The sequence below is a fragment of the Haliotis cracherodii genome, unplaced genomic scaffold, assembly GCF_022045235.1.
Source record: "Haliotis cracherodii isolate W230 unplaced genomic scaffold, xgHalCrac1.p SCAF_17, whole genome shotgun sequence".
Lineage (NCBI taxonomy): Eukaryota > Metazoa > Mollusca > Gastropoda > Lepetellida > Haliotidae > Haliotis > Haliotis cracherodii.
The window spans coordinates 7578216-7603547 of NW_027266272.1; the positions used below are offsets into that span (position 1 = coordinate 7578216).

The 25332-nt window shown below is 40.0% G+C and overlaps 2 protein-coding genes and 1 pseudogene across 2 annotated transcripts in view; 2 read left to right on the forward strand and 1 right to left on the reverse strand.

The window, feature by feature from the left end:
* LOC139465144 (sodium- and chloride-dependent glycine transporter 2-like) overlaps positions 1-8001 on the forward strand; it is a 53524-nt gene extending 45523 nt beyond the window's left edge. The window contains exons 6-13 of the mRNA XM_071246834.1: positions 1514-1617; positions 3858-3982; positions 4727-4839; positions 5713-5841; positions 6150-6249; positions 6826-6926; positions 7293-7463; positions 7909-8001. Coding sequence (XP_071102935.1) covers positions 1514-1617; positions 3858-3982; positions 4727-4839; positions 5713-5841; positions 6150-6249; positions 6826-6926; positions 7293-7463; positions 7909-8001 — 936 coding nt within the window. The remainder of the gene's footprint in view (positions 1-1513; positions 1618-3857; positions 3983-4726; positions 4840-5712; positions 5842-6149; positions 6250-6825; positions 6927-7292; positions 7464-7908) is intronic.
* A 1750-nt stretch (positions 8002-9751) lies between these two features.
* On the forward strand, positions 9752-15602 carry LOC139465145 (uncharacterized; annotated as a pseudogene).
* A 5055-nt stretch (positions 15603-20657) lies between these two features.
* LOC139464906 (latent-transforming growth factor beta-binding protein 4-like) lies at positions 20658-23953 on the reverse strand. Its single transcript, XM_071246497.1, has 4 exons — positions 23872-23953; positions 22318-22440; positions 21252-21419; positions 20658-20743 (listed from the first exon to the last, which is right to left on the reverse strand). Exons 1-4 carry the CDS (start codon positions 23951-23953, stop codon positions 20658-20660), a joined length of 459 nt encoding a protein of 152 aa, XP_071102598.1.
* Between the last annotated feature and the right edge of the window lie 1379 nt (positions 23954-25332).

The window sequence follows — 25332 nt, forward strand, 5'->3', positions numbered from 1 at the left end:
TGTCAACGATCCTAATTGTGTGGATCGATGCTCATGTCAATCACTGGATTGTCTGGTCCAGCCTCGATTATTTTACAGACCGCCGTCATATAGCTTGAATATTGCTGAGTGCGGCGTTAACCAACCGACCAACCAATCAGAATTCAAACTGGTTGTCCCTCAGGAGGTTATTGGTTTTCCGAGTACCAGACTAAGCGATTGTTGACTATGCGCTCCATGGTATTACAAACACGTGTAGTTAAATATATTGGACTTTAACTGGGTTGATCTGTATTATCCCTTCCAGTCTTTGGTATAGGAGCTGATAATGAATGTTGTCGGTTGAGATTTTTGTTGAAGACATAATTTCTTTTCGGACATCAAATTATTTCTTAAAAAGGGGGAATGCAACCTATTTTTGTTTATATTAAAAGTAAATCCCTTTTCAAGTCAATAGATTATATCTGTGTCTATGTTTTATTCAGTGACCAGTGCACAAGGAGAGACCATGGCTACAGTTGAAGATCATCCAGTGATTAGTTTTTCTGGCTGGAAAGGCTCCTCACAGCCAAAGTTCCAATTTGTCTTTTAACAAATAAATAAAGGTCCCCTGAACCAGAATGATCTTTTGTCTATGTTGCTTTCATTATCAATTTTTTTATGGATCTCAAGAAAATGTATCATGGAACATCAGATGCATAGACTCAATCTTGCCCTCACTGTTGAACGTATGGGACAAGGCCAAGAGTGAGTGAGCCGCTTTTAACAGTATCCCAGTTACATCAGCTTAATGAGAGAGGAAAGCCCAAGTGATCCAGGTCTCAGACGTTTACCAATTCGGTGAAACCCACGAGCACAGGTATTGTGCTGACAAACCTTGAAACATAATTTGGACGAACCGGGATTCGAACCCACAATCATAGGTTTCTGGCGTGCCCAAGGGACGCAACTCTGCACAGCGAATCGCGCGATTCGCCTTAGACGACTGGGCCACCCGTGCCCCCGCATCAGGCCAAGAACAATTCAATTGTTAAACATCATTATGTTAGGCTTTGTTCAGGGCGTATTGTCTGATGTTTTTGTTTTTTAATTTGCCATTTTCTTGGGATAATCAGATATCTTTTAACAGTATTGATACATTTGTGAACAATATGCACAGAGCTTTGAAAGTTGTCTTGGCCCTACATCAAACAATCCAGAGGTCCCTTGCCAAGAGAGTTTAGCTGATAGAGTTAAAAGTCAATTCACCTTGCAGAACATATCGCTTGTTACGTGATACCCTAACTGGATTGGTACAAACATTTCAGGCTGCCTGGGGGGTATTGAGGATTAAAACAGACGTTATTCCTACGTTGAGCGATGTTAATTATCACTTACGTTGGGCCAACAATGGCTATCGACGTTGGGCCAACGTTGTGTTGAACGTTAGCTAAATATCGTTGGCAAGGAAACGTTGTCCAAACGATATTTAGCCAACGTTGGCTGAACGTCAGACCGACGATCAAAATAATGGCATTTTGTTTGATTTGTGCAGATGTGGGTGGAGGCCTGCAGCCTGGCATTATATTCCCTGAACATAGCTATGGGAAACATCATTACTATGGCTGGACACAACAAAGTAACAAACAACTGTTTTAGGTATGTAAATACACAACAAAGTAACAAACAACTGTTTTAGGTATGTAAATACACAACAAAGTAACAAACAACTGTTTTAGGTATGTAAATACACAACAAAGTAACAAACAACTGTTTTAGGTATGTAAATACACAACAAAGTTACAAACAACTGTTTTAGGTATGTAAATACACAACAAAGTTACAAACAACTGTTTTAGGTATGTAAATACACAACAAAGTAACAAACAACTGTTTTAGGTATGTAAATACACAACAAAGTTACAAACAACTGTTTTAGGTATGTAAATACACAACAAAGTAACAAACAACTGTTTTAGGTATGTAAATACACAACAAAGTTACAAACAACTGTTTTAGGTATGTAAATACACAACAAAGTAACAAACAACTGTTTTAGGTATGTAAATACACAACAAAGTTACATACAACTGCTTTAGGTGTGTAAACATAAAACAAAGAAACGAACAACTGATTTTAATATGTAAATACAGAATTCTTCATTATTTGATTATGCTTGGTATTATCATGATGATAATTTATTAATCGTTAATACACATATTCTTATCGAGTATATTTAAACTCGTTCAGGTGGTGATTGACATTATTATTATAACACATATCAAGATATTTGTTAAAAGAATTCGCACTAGAAGACCGCGCCTTCACGATTCACGGGGAGAATAGTCTTCAGCAACCCCTCCTTGCCGTAAAAGGCGACTATGCTTGTAAGAGGCGGCTAACGGGATCGGGTTGTCAGGTTCCCTGACTTGGTTGATGCATGTCATCGTGTCCCAATTACGATGATCTGGCGCCGCCCGCCGTGATATTGCTGGAATATTGCTAAAAGCGGTGTAAAACTGTACTCACTCACTCACCCAATTACGATGATATTAGTCACTGGATTGTCTGGTCCACACTCGATTATTTACAGAGCGCCGTCATATAGCTGGAATATTGCTGAGTGCGGTGTTTACAACAAACAAGCAGACACAGACACAACCGCACCTTTCAAGCACCCGACAATCTTATACAGTGAGTGACTCAGTCACCTCCTAGCAGAAAGTTTCACTCATTCTCCACAGGGCATCTAACTCTGACTGATTTGTAACGCTCACAGTGTTTAGTGTCCTTGTTATGTCTTATCCTTGTCATTGCATGGCATGCTGGTTACAAAAGAAAGTTGAGTAATACTCTCAATATAGCCAATCGGCAGAACGTTACCATTAACTCACATGGTGCTAATCTGTTTGCTCAGTATGGGATAGACAAACGAGGAGAGGGCAACATGTGGACATTAAAGGATATATATTAAATCATATCTGTTTCATGTATAAAGTACATGAAGTATATTCTTATGACAGAATGAGGACAAAAAAATGATTTCGACTCAACGACATCACGCCAAGTCCAATGATTGGTTTGTTTGTTGTTTAACGCCGCACTAAGCAATATTCCAGCTATATGACGGCGGTCTGTAAATAATCGAGTCTGGACCAGACAATCCAGTGATTGATATCATGATCATTGATCCACGCAATTGGGATCGATGACATGCATCAATCAAGTCAGCGAGCCTGACCACCCGATCCCGTTAGTCTCCTTTTACGACAAGCATAGTCACCTTTACGGCAAGCATGGGTTGCTGAAGACCTATTCTACCCCGGAATCTTCACGGGTCTAAACTCGATCTTGATCATTCAAAAAGTATGGCTTGAAAAGATGACAGATCTTTAAGAGGATCTGATTCCTAACAGTGGTACATTAGTAACAGACCTTTGCTCCAGTCCCACGAAACACATTTTCTACTGTGTGGATACTGCTTTAATACGTCAGACATATTGCAATGTTTATACTTTGAAACAACGTTTTACTCCAGTGCAAAGCCATACAATTATAGCATTTTGAAAGAAATCCATCTTTTTGACAAGACATAGGTTTTAACCCACATATTTTTTTCCGTGATATATGACTGACATGTTATGTGATCTTTGAATTCTACTTTTAAGGTTGTTCTTTGTATGCACTTGTTTGAATTCTTTTAACTGGTTCTAGCTGGACAATTGCTGATGCGGCGTAAAACTATACTCATTCATTCATTCATTGTAACAGTCACATGTTTTACGGTTTTTGTGTGACGTTTTCTCTACTGAATCCAAAGGTAGTCGTAGTCCTATTCTTTCCATATTGATTGCAGTAGTTGAGCTGGACTACACAACAATTAACTGTTTCTGTTTCAGAGATGTTCTAATTGTTAGCATCGCCGACATGCTCAGTCTTGTCTTAGTTGGGTTTTCCTTCTTTGCTATAATTGGCCATGTTGCCTACCTGCGTGGGGTTCCTGTAGAAGCTTACGAATCATCAGGTAATAATAGTAAAACACACACATGACATTTATGAATGTACAATGGCTGGCCAGGTATACGAGAGCAGGAGGCCACTGTCACGTGATTGGCATTTGATAGAAGTGCACATATTACATGGTTATAAATATGTCGAAGTGGGACCTGAATACCTAATCCTGGAAGTTATAAAATATATCTGGCAGTCGGAATCTACTGTTGTATGGAACTGCATGTACATGGTGCTTATGGTAGAGTAGGTTTTAGTTGGTTGGTTTGTTGTTTAAAGCCGCACTCAGCAATAATCCAGCAACATGACGGCGGTCTGTATATAATCGAGTCTTGACCAGACAATCATCGTGATATCATGATCATCGATCCACGCTATTGGGATCGATGACATACATCAACCAAATCAGCGAGCCTGACCACCCGATCCCGTGAATCGCCTCTAACGACAAGCATAGTCGCCTTTTAAGGCAAGCATAGGTTGCTGAAAACCTAATCTACTCCGGAATCTTCACGGGTCTCTCGCATCAGGGATACGATGACATGCAACAACCAAGTAAGCGAGCCTGACACCAACTGGTGTACAATTGTAACTCTGAAATGATTAAAAATTAAGACTGCTAAAGAATATAATCGACTTGGCAATTCCTTGAGAACTAGTACATTTATTCCTTCCATTCTGTCAATGTGAACTGGTATAGTCATTTTGTGCTTTCAGCTACCAGTACGGCGTAACATATATGATTAATCTATTGCAGGCTTCAACTTGGCCTTCATTGTCTACCCCGAAGTGATGACGTATCTTCCTTTGCCAAAAGTTTGGTCCGCATTGACCTTCCTTGCATTGATGACCCTTGAAGTGGACTCAATGGTAAATTATGTCGTTGATTTTTGTTTTCTTAAACTATCAATATCCGCCCATAAAACATATTAGCCATTCTGTCAGATGTGTTGGCATTCTTGGATACTTCCTACTTTCTGTCACTGTACATATTAATCAATTCTGGTATGAATCTAGCATGATTATCATCCTATAGTTGAATTGTTGAAATGGAATCACGTCTTAACACATTAAGTTGTCTTTTATACATGTATTTCATAAGAAGTGATTACATGTATTAATTATGAACCGACCCTTTAAAATACCAAACAGCAGATATACAGTGTAGCGAATGGTCACTTGGTTTCTTTTTTACAAACAGCAGGTATATAGGGTAGGGAATGGTTACTTGGTTTCTGACCCGTGAAGATCCGAGGTAGAATAGGTCTTCAGCAACCCATGCTTGCCGTAAATGGCGACTAACGGGATCGGGTGGTCTGACTCGCTGACTTGGTTGAAGCATGTCAGCGATCCCAATTGCGTGGATCGATGCTCATGATATCATTCAATGGATTGTCTGGTCCAGACTCGATTATTTACAAACCGCCGTCAAATAGCTGGAATATTGCTGAGTGTGGTCATAAAAAAACAGACCAAACCAACTTGGTTTCTTGACTTACATGACGTCATCAAATTCTTCCACCCTTCGTGTATCTTTTATAAAAAAAATGTTTGAGTAATGTTACGTCCTCAAGACCGCACAATTGTTTCGGTAATAGATAATCATATTCGTGTCGGTGTCGTACAATGTTCTGCACTACGGCATCCATTACATATTATCCTTGAACTCATTAAAATCTGGAACAACATGACTCAATTTGAATCTGATCCTGGTAACAGTTTCCTGAACCGTTTGCTTCACAGTTACCGGGTCTAGAGATAATGATTGCAGCCGTTGAAGACATTTTCCATGGACTAGCAAAGCGACGCTGGGTTGTCATTTTTGTAATCCTATTGAGCAACTTCATGTTTGCCCTTCCCTGCACCACACAGGTATGGAACAACTGGAACCATTGGCACCAAAACATCCGCAGATCTTCGTATGCAAGATATCCAAAATGATAACTAAATTTGCTATCTTATCTGGTGTGTCCCTTACTGGTATCATAAACGTGAATACTGATGTATGCTTAGGATTTTTCTGCTGTATCAAAATTAGAAAATGCCAACGCATCTATGCTCCATAATAGCGTCTGATGTCACAGTGAATAGGGTATATCAATGCATCGTATCGTATATCTGGGTTCGTTGTATTGTCAGACGTTTATTGCAGACATTGTATACATGCATGAATGTCTTAGGGTGGAATCTACATTGTGACACTGGTCGACTGGTATACCTACTTTCCTGCCGTAGCTGTATTTGCAATGCTGGAATGTTTTGCTGTGAGTTGGTGTTATGGTAAGAATGTGTATACTTTATTCTTACAATGATTTAGATAATGTGATAATGTTAGCTTAAGCTGTTGATCATTCAAATGTCTCATATTAATGCCTTAGCAGAATAGCTTTAAAGCCTTTGAGATCTTCAATGATCTAAATGAGTTATAAATTGCCCGATAGAGTATGGTATAGTTGCAACAAGTTTCAAGAGCATTACATTTTATCAGCTTTTCAAGACATGTAATGTGGATTACCCTTCAGGGTTTCCAGAAGATTTGAGTCATCAAAATTCTACCTCATGTTTGTCCGTCACCCTGAGTGCGGCGTTAAAAAACAAACCAACCAACCGTCACTTTATGGAAACAAACTATTTTGATGTAAATATCTAATCACGAACAACATGTATACTGCAAATAACATGGATGTTTAGCTACATAGATAGCCAAGAATCAGTAACTACTGTTCTTGCATGATAACATTTATTACCATATCATTAATTAAAGCAATAATTGCGATATTCATTTAACATTGAAGACGGTGCTTATTTACTTCTCACAAGAAAAGTCTATGTCATATTTGGGTTCGTGTGTTTCAGGTTTAGAGAGACTGAAACGGGATATCATTCTTATGTGGGGAAAGACAGTCCCCCGAGCCATGATGTTGTCTGTCAAATATGTGTGTCCAGTTCTGCTGTTGGTAAGGCTGCGATATATTAACATCAAACTTTTGGTATTGAGTCATCTAAAAGTCAAATGCAACGACTGGTTTTTTTTCTACCGTATGATTAAAAAAAGGGAACACAAATACGGGAGGATCTTGACAATGTTTTGTAATCTCAAACCTCAGTACTCATCTCAATACTTATTGAAGAGGGTGGATTAAGCTTCGTTATACTCACTCACTGCCTTGATTATATCCACGGTGGATTAGTAACTAATTATGATACTAATCGAAGAAACATATTATTGTCAGGTTAATCATCCTAATCAATGGTTAAGTGCCGATGGTTATCAGCAAAATGTTCACATTGCAGGCTACATGTCAACTAGCTTCTTTTAACAGGCTATCTTCTGCTACTCCATCTACTCCTACCGGCCCCCTAAATATGGAGACTACATCTACCCTACCTGGGCAACAGGAGTCGGATGGGTGATATCAAGCATTTCCATAATACAACTGCCCATAGTTTTCATCTGGACCCTGTACCACACTCCTGGTTCTACGTTCAAGGAGGTATAGGAATAAATGTTTTCTTTCTTTGTTGTTTGACGCCGCACTCGGCAATATCTCAGCTATATGACGGCGGTCTGTAAATAACACAATCCAGTGATGGATATCATGAGCATCGATGAAGGCAATTGGGATCGAAGTCATGCATCAACCAATTAAGCGAGTCTGACCACCCGATCCCGTTAGTCGCTTCTTAAAACAAGCAGAGTCGCCTTTTATGGCAAGCATAGGTTGCTGAAGACCAATACTACCCAGGATCTTCACGGGTCTATGAATAAATGTAGTCATGGGTGTTTATCTAACTGATGAATTGTGTACTGTTCTGCAAGCACCTTGGGTAAATACTGTAACACAAAATTGATTCGTGGATATATATTTGGACATACATGTCAAGAAGAAATCCGTAAGACGTTTTAATGTAAAGGGCTGGTTAAATGTTTCTATTCAGAGATTGGGTACAGCGCTTCAACCCAACGACGAGTGGCGTAATCTAACCAGCTGTGACGGGACTCGACAACAAATGCAATCTCTGGAAGCCTGATGAAACACAAGGAAAAATTCCAATATATCCAAATTATACATTCTAGTATATGTTGTGCGTAAAAAATACCATTTTGTATATCCAAAGGAAAAAACAATAAAAGCTTATTTATTGTTTGCATATATATATGGCCTTAGAGAATTCAAAAATTTCTTTTAAAGTGAAAGTAAAAATCATTTGTTGGCCAACAAAATGTAACAGATTCCTGTTAAACAGTATGCATACAGGAAAAGGGAAAAACATATGCAAACAATACAGTAACTGACGCACGGACTGACTAATCAAGGTCTGTTACATGCAATAATTGAACTCTTGTTTGGAAATACTAGAGCTAATGTAGTGGCAAGTTATTCTCCAATTAACTCTTGTCGAGACACACAAGGGCTATTGCAGTGCCAATATCTTCTCAAATTAACTCTTGTCTGGACACACTAGGGCTATTGTAATGGCAATATCTCCTCCAATTACCTCTTGTCTGGACACACTAGGGCTATTGTAGTGGCAATATCTTCTCCAATTAACTCTTGTCTCGACGCACTAGGGCTACTGTAGTGGCAATATCTTCTCCAATTACTCTTGTCGAGACACACTAGGGCTTCTGTAGTGGCAATATCTTCTCCAATTACTCTTTTCTGGACACACTAGGGCTACTGTAGTGGCAATATCTTCTCGAATTAACTCTTTTCTGGACACACTAGGGCTACTGTAGTGGCAATATCTTCTCGAATTAACTCTTGTCTGGACACACTAGGGCTACTGTAGTGGCAATATCTTCTCCAATTAACTCTAGTCTGGACATACGAGCGCTATTGTAGTGGCAATATATTCTCCAATCTACTAGTGTCACAAGGGACAGGCCATCTGTGTCGAATAGTTATTGACAACATTATGCTCTTAGCTCTTTTAAAGTGCTAAGATAGAACCAATAGATTATGCTAGAAAAGTTGTCTTGTTTTAATTTCGTGCATCCCTATTCACAGTAAAATAGATTGATCCACATGCCTACCAGGAAAGTCACTTATCCCTGACCATGTCCAATAGCTACTTTTCACCTGGTTTGGACAATTAGACGATGCGGGTTGATACTCTTAGGTCTGTGCTCAGGGACGGTGTTACGCAATTGGTACCTTCACGAAGTAACATTAAACAAACTATCGACTTAGTCTTGTGGTGTTCGTTTTCATTGGCATTCATAAACATGTTAGTAGATCATTGGTTATGCTGTCCAAAAGCGAGCAGATTGAGGTTCTTAGTCTAAATCAATAAATTGCAGCTTAAATAAATCATAGTAAGTAAGTAATTTCATAATTTACAAGAAATGAGTGAGTGAATGATTGAAAACATTTCATTTAAGATCACGTTTCAAAAGAGAAATCAAATATATTTTTTAATCACAGAGGATGCCAGAGAAAAATACATTTGAAACAGTTTAGTTTAGAAAAAGCATTACATTTCTAAGTAGATCATGCAATCCGAGGAATTATTACCAATTATATCACCATAGTTTGTTCTAAACATATTTATTTTCAAAATAAATTTGAATCTGGTTTGGCAAACAAGCTAGAGACCTATTTGATGCCTCTCCAGAAACATAAATACAATTAACAATAATGAATTGGTTATGTTGTACAAATTCTTCGGGATTTGGATAAATCCTTCCATACGAGTAGTGTAGGGGTTTACCCTAGTCCCATGAGGTAACCATCTAAGATGGCTACACTTCCGGTTTCGGGGGACGTGTGCATCCAGGATGGCGATACTTCCTGTTCCGATAGGCGTGCGGATCCAATATGGCGAGGAGGGTGAGGTTCTTTTTTTTCTTTCTCTTTTTGTTGAAATTTTCAAAGTGTTCTTTCGGGACAGTTGGGTGGCCCTGAAAAGGGCCGTAGGATCGTGAAAGACTTCCTCCTCACCAACATATTTGCTGTGCTGCACAGGCACGGATGGGTCGCCATCTTTCTTCTGACAGGACACTTTGTCACATGACTTATCTCAACTCTTATAGAGTGAAAACCTCCACCACCACAATTTCCTCCTCCTCAATTTATATATTTTTTCTGGTTTTAAAAGCAATCATTTTTATTTATTTTCTTGATTTTAAAACCAGCAAAATTACAATTTTGTCAAATTTAAGTAGTGTTTTGCAAAGAAAGAACTCTGAAACTTATTCAACTAGCACGAGCACAGAAATGACAGACAGTGTTATTACATCTCAACTCAGCCTCTACCCTCGGTTTGGCTCTATATTGGAGTTGACCATGCTTGTCGTAAGAGGCGACTATCGGGATCGGGTGGTCAGGCTCGCTGACTTGGTTGATGCATGTCATCGATCCCAATTGAGTGGATCGATGCTCATGATATTGATCACTTGATTGTCTGGTCCAGACTCGATTATTTACAGATCGCCGTCATATAGCTGGAATATTGCTGAGTGCGGCGTTAAACAACAAACCAACCAACCAACTATTGGGAGTTGAGATAAGTCATGAGACAAAAAGTCAGTTCAATGAATCAGTTTAATGAAAGCAACATCAACATATATACAAAGAAAATACGAATCAGTGGACAACTGCCGAGGGAGTGCTTTTAATGTCCCTCAAAGAAACCAACAAGTCTGTCCATGGCTACGTACATCCATTCAACATGTTGTTATGGATAGGATAGGATAAGTTTTATTCCATACTGAAAGGCCTCAGGCCCATAGTACAAATCTGTTTTCGGGAGTGGTTACAGATCCATTTAACAGGTCATATTCTAATTAACATAGCATGATAAATGAACATTGATAGATTTTTTAGAGTATCTTTATCAGTTGTTGACATGATCGTTGTAAATCTTTGTATAGTGGGATGTACATAACCAGGCAGATCAATATATTTTCTTCTAAGGTGGTCGTATTTTGGACAAACTAACAGAAAATGAAACTCATCTTCAATCACATTTAAATCACATTGCTCACATATTCTCAATTCTCTGTCTATGTTTCTATGCCTGCCTACTTCGATCCTAAGTCTATGAGAGCTGCATCTAAATTGTGCTAAACTAATTCTAAACCTTTTAAAGTTGATGTCAAACAAATAGTATTCTGGGGAAATTGTTGTCTTGAAAAGCTTGTAATAATTGCATTTTTCTGAACTTAAAACATGCGATGCCCATTTTTGCAAGTATATATCCTTAAGTCTGTGGCGTAAAGAAACTAAAAATGAATCTGGATTGTTTGGTACACATTGATTACGCCAAACATACCCATAGCCGCAATCATTTAATAACGACTTTACATCATATACCCAATATGTTGTTATGACGACAGTTACTACACGCTGTGTTGATCTGAATTGATCTTCTTGAAAAAGAAGCAGGGTGGGTGTGTCCACATCCATGGGAGGTAGCGCGTGCTTCATCGTAACTGATCATAATCACAGGTGGGTTAGGTGAATGTGCTGTTTTCCACGGCCCCTCAGTAAAACAGGTTTCCCACCACTGTTCCAACAGTGTCTGTGTTGACCTGACATCGGGGGAAGGAAGGATGGGTGTCCTGCCAATCATACAAGAAAAGAACCCTTAAGTGTCCCAATGATAACAGTTCATACATTCGTTTTTCTAATGGGACTGTGGCGTAATAATTCATGCATTCGTCATACTTGTGGGACAGTGATTGTAAACTTTGAGGTGCAAGGTGCAAAGTCCCCGTTCGGATTGTAGCGCAAAACGACGGTCGTTAGTCAAAGTTAAAGTATGTGAGTTGCGATAACCTTAGCACTACAATAATTTTGTTGAAGGGACGTCTGAATTCTAAAGGTGGACCGTTGTATGTTATTAAATTCATATACTTGATACAAATCCAGGCATTCACATACACATACAATAGAATAGCATGGTACTTATAACTTCAGATTGCCTGCATGTTAAACCAAGGGGTGATAACTCATTCTACTAGTCATTGGGCATCTCCTACAGTCTTAGTGCAACGTCCTGATGGCCGTTACTGATTTTGCTGCAATTTCCGCGTTCTAACTTGTTTGCCAAGAGTAGATGACTCTATCGATAGTCTCGAAGTAGCAAAACTGTATTGCACGATGGATCTTCAAGCAGGATACTGGCAGGTGGAGATGCATACAAAAGACCGAGAAAAAACAAATTTTGTGACAAGATCAGGCTTGTACGAGTGGACTGTTATGATATTTGGTTTATGCAATGCAACTAGTGTATTCTATTCGAGAGGATTATGGAGACTGTCTTAAGAGGTATGCAGTGGATTGAATGACGATGTTTTCTAGATGACATAATCGTCATTGGTACCAATTTTGAGCAAACTCAAGCACGTCTTGAAGCTAAAGCCAAAGAAATGTCACCTTTTTCAGACACAAGTATTTCCTCACAAGGCATCCACACTCCAACAGATAATATAGAGGCTGTACAAACCTGGCAAACACGACGATTGGTACCAATTTTGAGCAAACTCAAGCACGTCTTGAAGCTAAAGCCAAAGAAATGTCACCTCTTTCAGACACAAGTATTTCCTCACAAGGCATCCACACTCAAACAGATAATATAGAGGCTGTACAAACCTGGCCAACCCCAAAGTGTAGGAGATACATCCTCAGGTTCCTTGGACTTGTCGATTATTATTGGCGGTACCTAAAGAATTTTGCCAAAATAGCAAGACCTCTTACCCATTTCACCTGTCATTCAGTTGATTTTGAGTGGAGCGACCAAGCTGATGTTGCATTCATGCAGCTAAAGCAATCACTCATATAGGCTCATATACCAGGATATCCTCGAGTTGACGGTCAGTTGACGAACGATACTGATGCTTCAGGCGAGGGGCTTGGAGCAGTATTATCTCAAGAGCAGAAAGGCCACGAGGTTGTGCTGGGATATCTCAACAAGACCTTCTCACCTGCAGAGAGAAATTACTGTGTAACAAGGCATGAACTCTTAGCAGTTGTCACTGCTTGTAGGCACTGGCATCCACATGAATTCGGAAGACCTGTGATCATCTGAACTAATAATACAGCAGTAGCCTGGGCTAAAAAGATAAAGAAGCCTGTAGTTGGTTGGTTTGTTGTTTAACGACGCACTCAGCAGTATTCCAGCTATATGACGGCGGTCTGTAAATAATCGAGTCAGGACCAGATAATCCAGTGATTGACATGAGCATCGATACGCGCAATTGGGATCGATGACATGCATCAACCAAGTCAGCGAGCCTGACCACCCGATCCCGCTAGTCGCCTTTTACGGCAAGCATGGGTTGCTGAAGACTTATTCTACCGGGTTTTCACGGTTCCCTTTTTAGTAACGAGTCTTAATTGCTCTGGGAAGCCGATAATTACAAAACCCTCCTTGTCCTCAGTGGTATCCCTCGATAGAAATGGTTTCATTATACATGCCTTTGAATATTGTTTTTGGTGGGAAGGCATCATCCCTAACAATGACATGGGGCACAGGTTTATGGCGATGACCATGTCACTCACTGGATTGTCTGGTCCAGATTCGATCATTTACCGCCGTCATATACATGTAGCTGAAACATTGCCGAGTGCGACGTTCAACAACAAACCAACCGACATCCACTGTGGCTCTTCCGTTGGGTCCTACATCTGCATTAATGAACTTAAAATTTTCATCAACAAGTGACAACAGAACATTGCTGAAGAAATTTTTGGAGTTGGAAGTGTAACGAACCATTGTTTGAAGGGCCCCAATCGCAACGTGTTTCGATTTAGTGCTCCTGTACAGTGTTGTCTATTTATTTATTAGTTATCTTTTTTCATATATGGAGGGATGACATTGTAGATTATGTTTGTTTGTTGGTTAACGCCGCACTCAGCAATATTCCAGCTATATGACGGCGGTCTGTAAAGTAATCGAGTCTGGATCAGACAATCCAGTGATAGACATCATGAGCATCGCTCCACGCAATTGGGATCGATGACTTGTATCAACCAAGTCAGCTAGCCTGACCACCCGATCCCGTTAAGGGGCATTCACACGGTACAACTAGTTATATACAATTTGTTGCATGCAACTAGTTGCACGAACTGAAGTTGTATACAACTCTCACTTTATAAGACGATGTTTACATTACGTCATATGGCGTCTGCGTATGACTATGATAGCGGTGACGATATACTTGAGATTGCCACAGTTGCGTTGCTTGCGGATTGTTCACAAGTTAGAACCAAGCGGTCATGTTGGGTCAGGCCATGGATTGCTAGGCGAGGGCAATTTGGAGCATACAGCGCTCTTTTGGCTGAGCTCGAAACCGAGGATACAAAGGCCTTCTCCAAATTTCTTCGCATGAACAAGTCAAGCTTCACCGATCTCCTAGACGGCGCGTGTCACCTCTTATTGCCAAAACGGACACCCCCATGCGTGATGCCATTCCACCCGGTGAGAAGTTGGCCATTACTCTCCTCTATCTTTACAACCAAAAGGAGATCTATTGTTTCCCCGTGATCAGCTGTTATTGAAGGGCAAGGACACGATGAACAGGCAATACTCCTCACATTGTACAATGGCATAATCGCTTGTTATACATCAACGGAATAAGTGTGCAAGGAGCTTTGAACGAGGGTCTAACTGTGTGCCCGCCCGCCAGCTTTTCGTATTATTGTATCTGTTACGTTACCTAAAGGAAAGATTAGGCCAATCACTACCTCCAACAAACACATTGCTACATCTCATCATACCAGTATATAGGCAAACAGTAAAACTGAGTATGGGTGAATGAGAATGCTTGATTTTCGACTGTAAGTCTATTATCTTTAATGTATTGCCATAGAAAACATTAACGCTTATTTTGAAGATGAATTGTATTTATTTTGTACATGTTCAGGTATATTTCATCGATGTGAAGTGTCTGTTTTGAAATATAAAACCGTTAAGTGGGTTTTGAATAATTTAAAAAAGTAAAATGTAATAAGAAAAATATTTTGAAATAATAAAGCTGTATGTGATAAATTGTGCGAAAATATTTTTCTTATTACATTTTACTCATTTAATTTATTCAAAACCCACAAACAATTCTTTATTTGACACAAATACATAGGCACTTTAAATTGGCATGTTAACATTTAGAGACACAACCACCATCTTTGGCATTTACATTCTCATTCTGGGTCTGTTACTTAGAATTAATTACTTAGAAATGTTAGTTAGTATATATATCAAAGTGATAAAATAATTGACACGAGTGTGTAAATAACCAGATGCCATGAAACAGTTTCATTTACATTTGTTATTGATTCAAAGATGTGAAAATTAGTACACATGTACTAAATGAAATGGGTATGCAATTGTAAATGATATAACAATTGATTTAATTTTAAAATCTACTTTGTAATGATCTTTTTATTGGGTGGTAATGTTATCTCCAAGATTGAGTGATGCTATGTTGATAATCTATGAATACATATTTTAATGGGGGGTTTTAATTTTCAACAGGAGATAGTTACAAGTCATTGGCGTATCTATACAGAATACCAAGCAACACAATATTTGGATTTATTCCTCATGTCTGCCAAGCCATTTATGACTCATTGAAGGATGGTTACCTGAAGGCATTGTTGATATTTTTATTAAAAATTATTTCCTGAAAGCAAAGTTTATTGAAAACAATATAAATAGCATAGGCACCAGTTGACAACCTGGTCTTTTTTGTGTGTACAGTTTCAAGAAAGAGTACTTTAGATATGGTCTGGATAAACACACCACTATGTACAGAGTCAAAGTAAAAATTGTTGCCATGGAAACAGGAATCATTTTTAAAATCCTAATTGGCAAAATGCACCACATCATCCCCTAATTAATACATATAGAAGGTTTGGTAAAAACGATCACGTTTTTCAAATTGTGCATCATAAATAACCTCTAAATAACAATTTCACTTCAGTTGTCTAACTGAGCTTCAAAAAGTAATTGTATTCTTATTTTTAATTTTTGTCTCTTTCTGTCATTGGTGTCTTTGGTGATAATTCATTAGCTATGTATGTTGAAAACAACATGTCCCCGTTATTCTCTTTCGCTGCCCTTCTTTGCTCGAGTGATTATAGTGTTTGCAGAACTGGGGTTTGCAAACTGTTATTGTCTGAGCGCCTTGCTTTCTTGATTGGTGTTGACTCTGCCAGGGGGCAGAGAAGGGCAGTCTTCTGTATCCATTGGACTTGTCAACAAACTGTCAGAGGCGCTGCTTTGCTCCTGTTCATCTGTGTCTTGTCTCTCTGAGCTGTTCTGTAAATTTAAGGTTACAATGTTATCCATTATTTTTTATTTCAGGTTCCAACCTCAGAACAGGAATGGGCAGACATAAGTCAGGGAATCAGTGACAAATGGCAATTCCCACACTGTATAGGAGCACTGGATGGGAAACACATTGCCATTCGGGCCCCTACAAACACTGGATCATTGTCTTACAATTATAAAAAATTCTTCAGCATTGTTTTGTTGGCCCTTGTTGATGCAAATTATAAGTTTATTTATGTTGACGTAGGAGCCAATGGAAGACCTAGTGATGCAGGTATATTTGCAAACTCCTCAGTGTATGCAGCTACGGAGAACAATACTCTGAACCAACAAGTTGCATGCGTCATAAATGGACCGACTTGCCCGTTCACACGATGCAATGTGTTGCATGCAACAAATTGTATACAACTAGTTGTACCGTGTGAATGCCCCTTTAGTCGCCTATTACGACAAGCATAGTCACCTTTTACGGCAAGCATGGGTTGCTGAAGACCTTTTCTACCCCGGAATCACCTCCGTTGTAACAAATTGACATTAATATACCTGTAATAATATATGATCCATAATTATCCGTCAGGATACTAGCATCTTAGCCTATCGGCATTGTACATCTATACGCATGCGCGGCATGAGTCTCAGTAAGCCGTCGGCCTGTACAGACGTCTCTTAGTATATCAGTAAACAGTGATTAACCAAACACCGCGTTCGTTATGCAGTTCTCAGCTGATACGACAACCTGAGAATAATACATGGTGGCAGCGAGTGAGAAACGTATCTCGCCGACTTTAGAACTGTGAATTGTGAATATTTACCGCTGAAACAACGTTAGAAGAGATGTATAGATCGAACAGTTTGGACACTGAACAAAAGAAAAAAAACGAAAAATCATCTGTGAAATTTGGTGATATAATAAGCATCGATCCGTGCAATAGGGATACGATGACAGGCATCAACCTAATCAGCGAGCCTGACCCCCGATTCCGATAGTGGGCTCTTACGGCAAGCATGGGTTGCTGAAGACCAATTCTAACCCGGGTTTGCAAGCGTCAATCAATGCTTCACACTACAAACTATTTTTTTTTGGGGGGGGGGATTTGGTCAATGATAAAAATGATGAAATAAGCATGTTTTCATGATACTATAACCATGTTGTTTACCTCGCTCATAAGGAATGCAGTTGAAACCTTTCAAACGTAGACCTCGTCGGTCCCATTCCACTCTTCTTTGACAGAGTCTCCTGTAGCTCCTTCCTACACTAGGTTCGAAATATTTGTTGGGACTTGGTCTACTAGAACAGACATGACCGATTGTTATCTAATATACGTTGTAAACAAGAAAGTGACAAATAGTTGGATTAGGTTGCAATGTCCTAAGGTTACTCCTGCAATTAGATGTTACATCAGAGATCTAATGCAAAAGAAGTTGGACACCCTAGTGGGTATAAACAAATTACATGCAAAAGTACCAAATACCAGGCTCGCTGACTTGGTTGGTGCATGTCATCGATCCCAATTGCGTGGATCGATGCTCATGATTTTAATCACTGGATTGTCCAGACTCGACTATTTACAGACAGCCGTCATATAGCTGGAATATTGCTAAGTGCGGCGTAAAACAACAAACTAACCAAACTTACGATGCTTATGGTATCAATCACTGAGTTGTCTGGTCCAGACTCGATTATTCACAGCTCTCAGTGCGTCGTTAAACAAACAATATCAATATACGGGTGAATAACAAACAAACCAACCAACCATCCACGCAATTGGGATCGATGACATGTATCAACCAAGTCAGCGAGCCTGACCACCCGATCCCGTTAGTCGCCTTTTACGACAAGCATAGTCGCCTTTTACGGAAAGCATGGGTTGCTGAAGACCTATTCTATCCCTGAATCTTCAAGGGTGTGGGATGTTGTGATCGTTGGTTTCCAGAGGTCTTCGGAAAGGTTCAAGTTGGTCGTCCCGTGGATGACCGCGGGAGACCCCCCAAAATGCAAGAGTGTTGTCAGCCATCACTGTAAGTAAACCAGGTCGAGTTCCTATCTCAATGCAGTATTGACTCATATACTGACTTGACAAACTGACAGCCCTTGTACGTGAGTATACAACAAGGTTTGGGAAACCGAGATATCGTTTTCACAACAAATGGAAGGGTTGGTTGGTTGGTTTGTTCTTTAACGCCGCACTCAGCAATATTAATAATATGGTCTTAACGGCCATTTGTCATGCCACCACGCCTTTCAAATGTGCAACATGAACGTGCCATCGGCATTTTGCAGACGGGAATGTCCGTGGGTGTAGTCGACGGTCTATTTATTATAATTTACAGACGCGTCTACAGCAAACGGGTACCACCGCTGATCGCCCTCGGCCAGGTCGACCACGTTTGACGTCACATGCAGAGGATCGTCAGATTGTCTTACGTCACCACCGTAATTTATAACCGGTTTTTGACGGCTACATCAACCAGAAATGAACTGTTTAGGGGTAAACTGAGTGCGCAAATTTTTCGAAACTGTCTGAAAACTGCTCACCTTCAAGCTCGACGGCCATACTGCGGTCGGATTCTGACTCAATTACACAGACGTCAACGTCAATTGTGGGCACAGCGACACTTACGATGAATCCCGATTTAATCTTCGATTTGCTTATGGTAGGGCGAGGGTGTGGAGGCGCCGTCATGAACGTTACGCCCAGTGTTGTGTACAGGAAGTTGACAGATTTCGATGCGAAAGTGTCATGGTGTGGGGTGCTTTCTGTGGCAATGCACGTTCCAGGCTTCTTGTCATCTGTGACAACCTCAACGCTGCTGCTTACCGCGACCAGGTACTGGCACCAGAACTTCTGCCTTTTATGGCAGCACATGGACCCGGTTTGATCTTCCAACACGACAATGCCAGACCCCACCCAGCAATTTTGACAAGGAATTTCCTTCAGAATGCGGGAGTCAACGTCATGGACTGGCCGTCAAGGTCTCCCGACCTTAATCCCATCGAACACGTCTGGGATGCTCTTGGCAGAAGTCTGCGCACTCTTCAGTACCAACCACAGAATGTGCAAGATCTTGGCACCATTTTGCGGCAACCATGGCGTCGTCTTCCCAATCACAAGGTCATGCCCGCCGTGATATTGCTGGAATATTGCCAAAAGCGGCGTTAAACCATTCTCACTCACTCACAAGGTCCATGCGGAGGCGTTGTGTGGCAGTTGTCTACGCACATGGTGGTCATACATGCTACTGACTTGTGTGCCATCAGATTCTCGTGCTTGGGACTTATGATTTAAACTGTTGATGTTATTACCGAATACCGTAGGTGCTTGGAACAAATTACGGTTACCACCGTTAATTAAAATCCCTTCTTTGGACATTATTGATTAAAAATTACCTCAGCAATATTCCAGCTATATGACGGCGGTCTGAAAATAATCGAGTCTGGACCAGACAATCCAGTGATTGATATCATGAGCATCGATCCACGTAATTAGGAGCCATGACATGCATCAACCAAGTCAGCAAGCCTGACCATCCGATCCTGTTACTTACGACAAGTAACAGGCGACTATGCTTGTCGTAGGAGGCGACTAACGGGATCGTACTATGTTTGTTGTTTAACGCCGCAATATTCCAGCTATATGACGATGGTCGATCTGTAAATGATCGAGTCTTGACCTGACATTTCAGTGATTGACATCATGAGCATAGATCCACGCAATGCATCCACGTTGCATCGATCCAACATGCATCAACCAGGTCAGTGAGCCTGACCACCCGATCCCGTTGGTCGCCTCTTACGACAAGCAAGACTTATTCTATAGCTACCCCGGATCTTCAAGGTAATATATGGTATGGCTTGAATATACGTGACAAGTTGCGGCGTAAAATCGAACTGCAACGAATGAGTACAATTTTTTTATACACGCATATTGTGAGAGTGATTGGTATAAGCATGGTGAAAAACAAATACAACATTCGACGTCATGGCTTGTCCTGTGTATACTGGGATATAATTTGGAGTTGTTCGTAGAATAAACATAATTCCCACCGTGAGTGAAGTTCTTTATTTGACATGTTAACAAAGTAAAAAATACAAGGGCGTAAACGCTACTGGCTACATGAAATATATACAAAGTAAATCGGTCTTCAGTTTTGGTTGCTCAAGTTGCTTGCGAGAATATTTATGAAACAAAGTTAACAACGAGTTAAGAACACTGATGACACACAAAGTGGTTGTAATATCATTGTAGGTACACAACTGTATAATAACACAACTTTGACATTTAAAAGCTAAAGAACACACAGCTGTACGCGCAATACGTTTCTACACATATACATGCATGGGGGAAGGGTGCTAAAAGAATAATTAAGATAAATGGTGGAAATTTTACAAATATTTTCAAATCGACATTTTAATCGAATCCGAAGTCAAATGCGTCGCTGAATAGGTACCACGAATAAAGATCCTGGTATACGTTCTGTTGAGGGGGTTGGTAATCTGTAAAAGATGAGTAAGACATTTTTGTAAGTGGTTTGAGTAAACAATTAGCAAATGCTGTATTTACACAGTATGTGACATATAGGCGAATTAGAATGTAGCGATAATTTCTTCACAAGTGATGATAATTGTTTCACCTGGTATGGCACTGATGGTAATGTCCACCTGTTTTCTTCACTCACTCACTTTTTTATCACTGCCAGCCAAACAATAAGCACCGACAGCCAAACAATTAGCAATCCTACAAAGCTAACATACCTCTCCTCTCTAAGGCCCCTTGTGCTGAGTTTGGCCCTTGGTTACGCCTAACACTATGAAAGTGGGTTCGAATCCCGATTTGACATGTTTATTATTGTATGTTTGTCAGCACAATACCCGTGCTCGAAGGTAAACGAAAGAGACGTCTCATTAAGCTGACACACCGTGATATAACTGGAATACTGTTCAAAAGCAGAGCTAAACCAAACTCGCTCACTCACTCATTCACTCTGAGACATACAGTACTTACAGTAACAACTTTTATACATATAGGTGGCCATGAATGGCGGATAGCACATGCAGTAGTAGGTGCCCGGGGCGTTCACGCATGTGCCAGTCGGGCCGTACTGACCGTATGTCGGATTGTAGGCGTAGCCACAGATGTACGGGTTAGCAGTACATTCGTCAAAATCTGCCACTAAACAAAACAGAAAGGGTAACATTTTCACAATAATAATAAGAAGAAAAAGGTGAATACATTTGGACATGCAAGTTGAAGATCTTTGAGATCTGTTTTGTTTGTTTGTTGTTTAACGCCGCAATCAACAATGTTCCAGCTATATGACGGCGATCTGTAAATAATCGAGTCTGAACCAGACATGAGCATCGATCCACGCAATTGGGATACGATGACATGCATCAACCAAGTCAGCGAACCTGAGCACCCGATTCCGTTAGTTTCCTCTTACGACAAGCATAGTAGCTTTTAGCAGCATGCCATTGGGTTGCTGAAGACCTTCTCTACCCAACATCATCACGGGTTTGCGATCTCAGAAACGAATATTATTAAATTGTAGTTTTAGCATGTACATATACTGCAAAAACGGGATTTGTCAGGAAACTGATACTTATTATTATTTGGGCTTGATACCTTTACCAATCCATATAACGGCCGTCATATAGCTTGAATATTGCTGAGTGCGGCATTAAACAACAAACAAACAAAACAAAACCATGCCATATATGTTATGCACATTTTGTTATATAAAAGAAATCAATGAGAAGAAATATTTTTTTCTAGAATAGTACGTGTTGATACTATACACAATATAATTATGAAACATGAATGTTTAGTGTGAATGGAAGTTGTTTTCGCATTCACGTGGACGTTATTATTAATATCGCCTAAATTGAAAGCAAAATTGATCACAATCTAACGTAAATCCTTTTACGTTTGGTAATGTTTGAGGGTATTTAGTCCCAAATCCAAACTTTGACAAATATATGATGTCAAAATTATGCGAAATACATCTTAAATCAGAATGCAATTATGTTAATTCCTTTAGCAATAATGACATTTAATATGGATATCTTACCATTGCAAACATTTGGGTTTGTCGGGTCTGGCGAAAACCCTTGAGAACAATTGCATGTAGGGGTAGCTACAGCCGGAGGCAAGAGACATACGCCATTCAGGCAGCCCGCCGTGTCGCACAGAGCTGTAGTAACATATACGTACATCAGTAACATGTATAGTGAGTGAGTGAGTTGGGTTTAACGCCGCTTTTAACAGTATTCCAGTTATATCACGGCGTGTCAGCTTGATGTGGGAGGAAAGCCCGAAGTGATGCAGGTCTAAGACGTTTACCACTTCGGTGAAACCCACGAGCACGGGTATGGTGCTGACAAACCTAAAAACATAATCGGGGTGAACCGGGAATCGAACCCACAATCATAGGTTTCTGGCGTGTCCAGGGGACGCAACTCTGCACAGCGAATCGCGGCGCCTTAGACGACTGGGCCCCCTAGTAACATGTATAGGTAATACGTATTTTGTAAATGACATTGGAGGTAGCGTACAATGTAGACGTGCAGCTGACGACTGATATTCCATCGGCCTAATTGTAATATTGGCTAAACGTTGTACCATGTACTAACTAGCCACAAGATTTGTATGTTTGTTTGTTGTTTAACGCCGCACTCAGCAATATTCCAGCTTTATGACGGCGGTCTATAATTAATCGAGTCTGGACCAGACAATCCCGAAATTCACATCACGACCATCTATCCACGCAATTGGCATGATGACATGCATCAACCAAGTCAGCGAGTCTGACCACCGATCCCGTTAGTCGCTTTTTACGGTAAGAATTGGTTGACGAAGACCTATTCTACCCCGGATCTTAACGGGATGGGAGCCACGAGAGATGAAGCAGAATGTACAACACTTATATGTTCCCATGGAAACATAATTTATAACATTATATATTATTGTAGTTCCAAGATGTATTGTTTCACATCAGCACCGGAATGTAGAATTTGTTCAAAGCAAGTCTACAATCGTTTTTCACTGGAGTTTGTCTGGTGGCCATATAGGTCAACGGTTGTGCCTTCTGGAATGTAACTTAAATATTCTGTGTATGTAATTAAGGTTATCAATAACTGTAAAACTGGTACAAATTTACATTTTGAACTAAGTGATAAATAAAGAAACTCTTATCCCAGAGACGTGAATCAAATTTGCTTGGACTATCCATTGACCAAATCTAGTTCCCCTTTCAAATAATAATTCAAGGTAAAGGTAAAATAAGTCCTTTGGTGGCATTTAGAAGTTGATATAATGAGGAAGGGAGATAGTTCAATGGATATACAACTTCTGATCACTTGCTTAATAACGATGTTAGTATCTACACCGTAACATCGCAACCATTGTAATAAAGAAGTTTCATATCCATAGAACTACCTACCTTGTTCAAAGGTAAAATAAATTGGAAATAGCCTGGAAAAAAACCAAAACATATTATGCATTAGTCATATAATAAATTGTCCAAAAGTTAGTTTTTACATTAACACGTTCAAGGATGTGTTTGAAGACCAGGCACGTCATACACATACGTGAAAACCTCTCTAAATTAATGCGGTGTACCTACCCTGGGCATGAGTGTGGGGTAGATGGATGCTGACTACAAAGAAGAGGACACAAATCGCCAACGGGGTCCTGTAGATCTGCATTGTGCGAGGTGTAGCGCTGGGTACTGCAATGTATGTTTGTGGGGGTCTTATATACCCCCTGCATGAACGGACGCAAACAACTTTATAGCATTCTGTGTCAATTTTGGTTCATTTCAACAAGTAAAGAATTCGATCAGTCACCAAGGTCAATGTTATGCCTGCTTTTATCTATATACAAGTACCAGTGTATCCTCAATAGGATAATCCTTAACAAGGGGATACCTGAGTGTTTATGTGGCTTTTGGGGATATCTGTTTTTGTCCGCAGGCTGATGCCATCGCAGAATGAAGTAAACATGCATTGACCACATACTTGCGTGACTCATGGAGGTATACTTTAGAACAATTGCCAGGGGCAGTTTGCGACAGATTTTTCCAGCATACATTTGGGTTAGGATTGATAAACATGCTGTGGGAGTCTCTATGATATGCATTCTATACAGTGATAATATTGCAATATGCAGAAACCAATTATAACATATCTAAGAGAAAAATATTTGGGAGGAAATTGGTTGCCTCTTGCATACATATCCTGATTGGTTATATATCACGCATTAACTATAAGCTATGTTTCAAAGTAATCTTAAATCTTTAAATCTCATTCCGGGGTAGAAAAGGTCTTAAGCAACCCATACTTGCCGTAAAAGGCGACTATGCTTGTCGTTAAACATCCAAGTCAGCAAGCCTGACCACCCGGTCCCGTTAGTCGTATTTTTACGTCAAGAATGGGTTGCTGAAGACCTATTCTGATTTTAAACTCGTATTAATTTTTTTTAATGACTAATGACTCTGACATTCTTTATATTTACATTTCGACTTACAAAATAGAAATAAGTGTGTATGAAATTTTGCAGTGTGAAACCTGACGTCTGTTTCAGCAATAACATCGTACTTCATGTATGACGAGCACATTTTGTTAAGCTGCTACCAACAGTTGTTTAACGCCGCACTCAGCATTAGACCAACTATATGACGTCGACCAGTAAATAATCGAATCTGGACCAGACAATCCAGTGATTGATACTGTGAGCAACGGTCCTTCCCGTCGGGGTACGGTAATACGCATTCAGCCTAGTCGCCGTGCCTGACATCCATGGCGCCTGAAATAGGGTAAGAGAAGCGCTAGGATTTAATTCATTCTCATTCCCGATGATATGTCTTCTACATCTGCTGCAAAAGATACAAAATGTATTCGGTCTACTGACACATCGTTTCTCACTTGAAATAGTATTTATTGACATCAAATCTCATGATTTTTCGCGAATTACTAGTTACTGACTGACTGACTATGGTTTTACGCCGCTTTTAGCCCAGTAGTTAAAGCGTTCGCTCGTCACGTCGAAGATCCGGGTTCGATTCCCGATATGGGTACAATGTGTG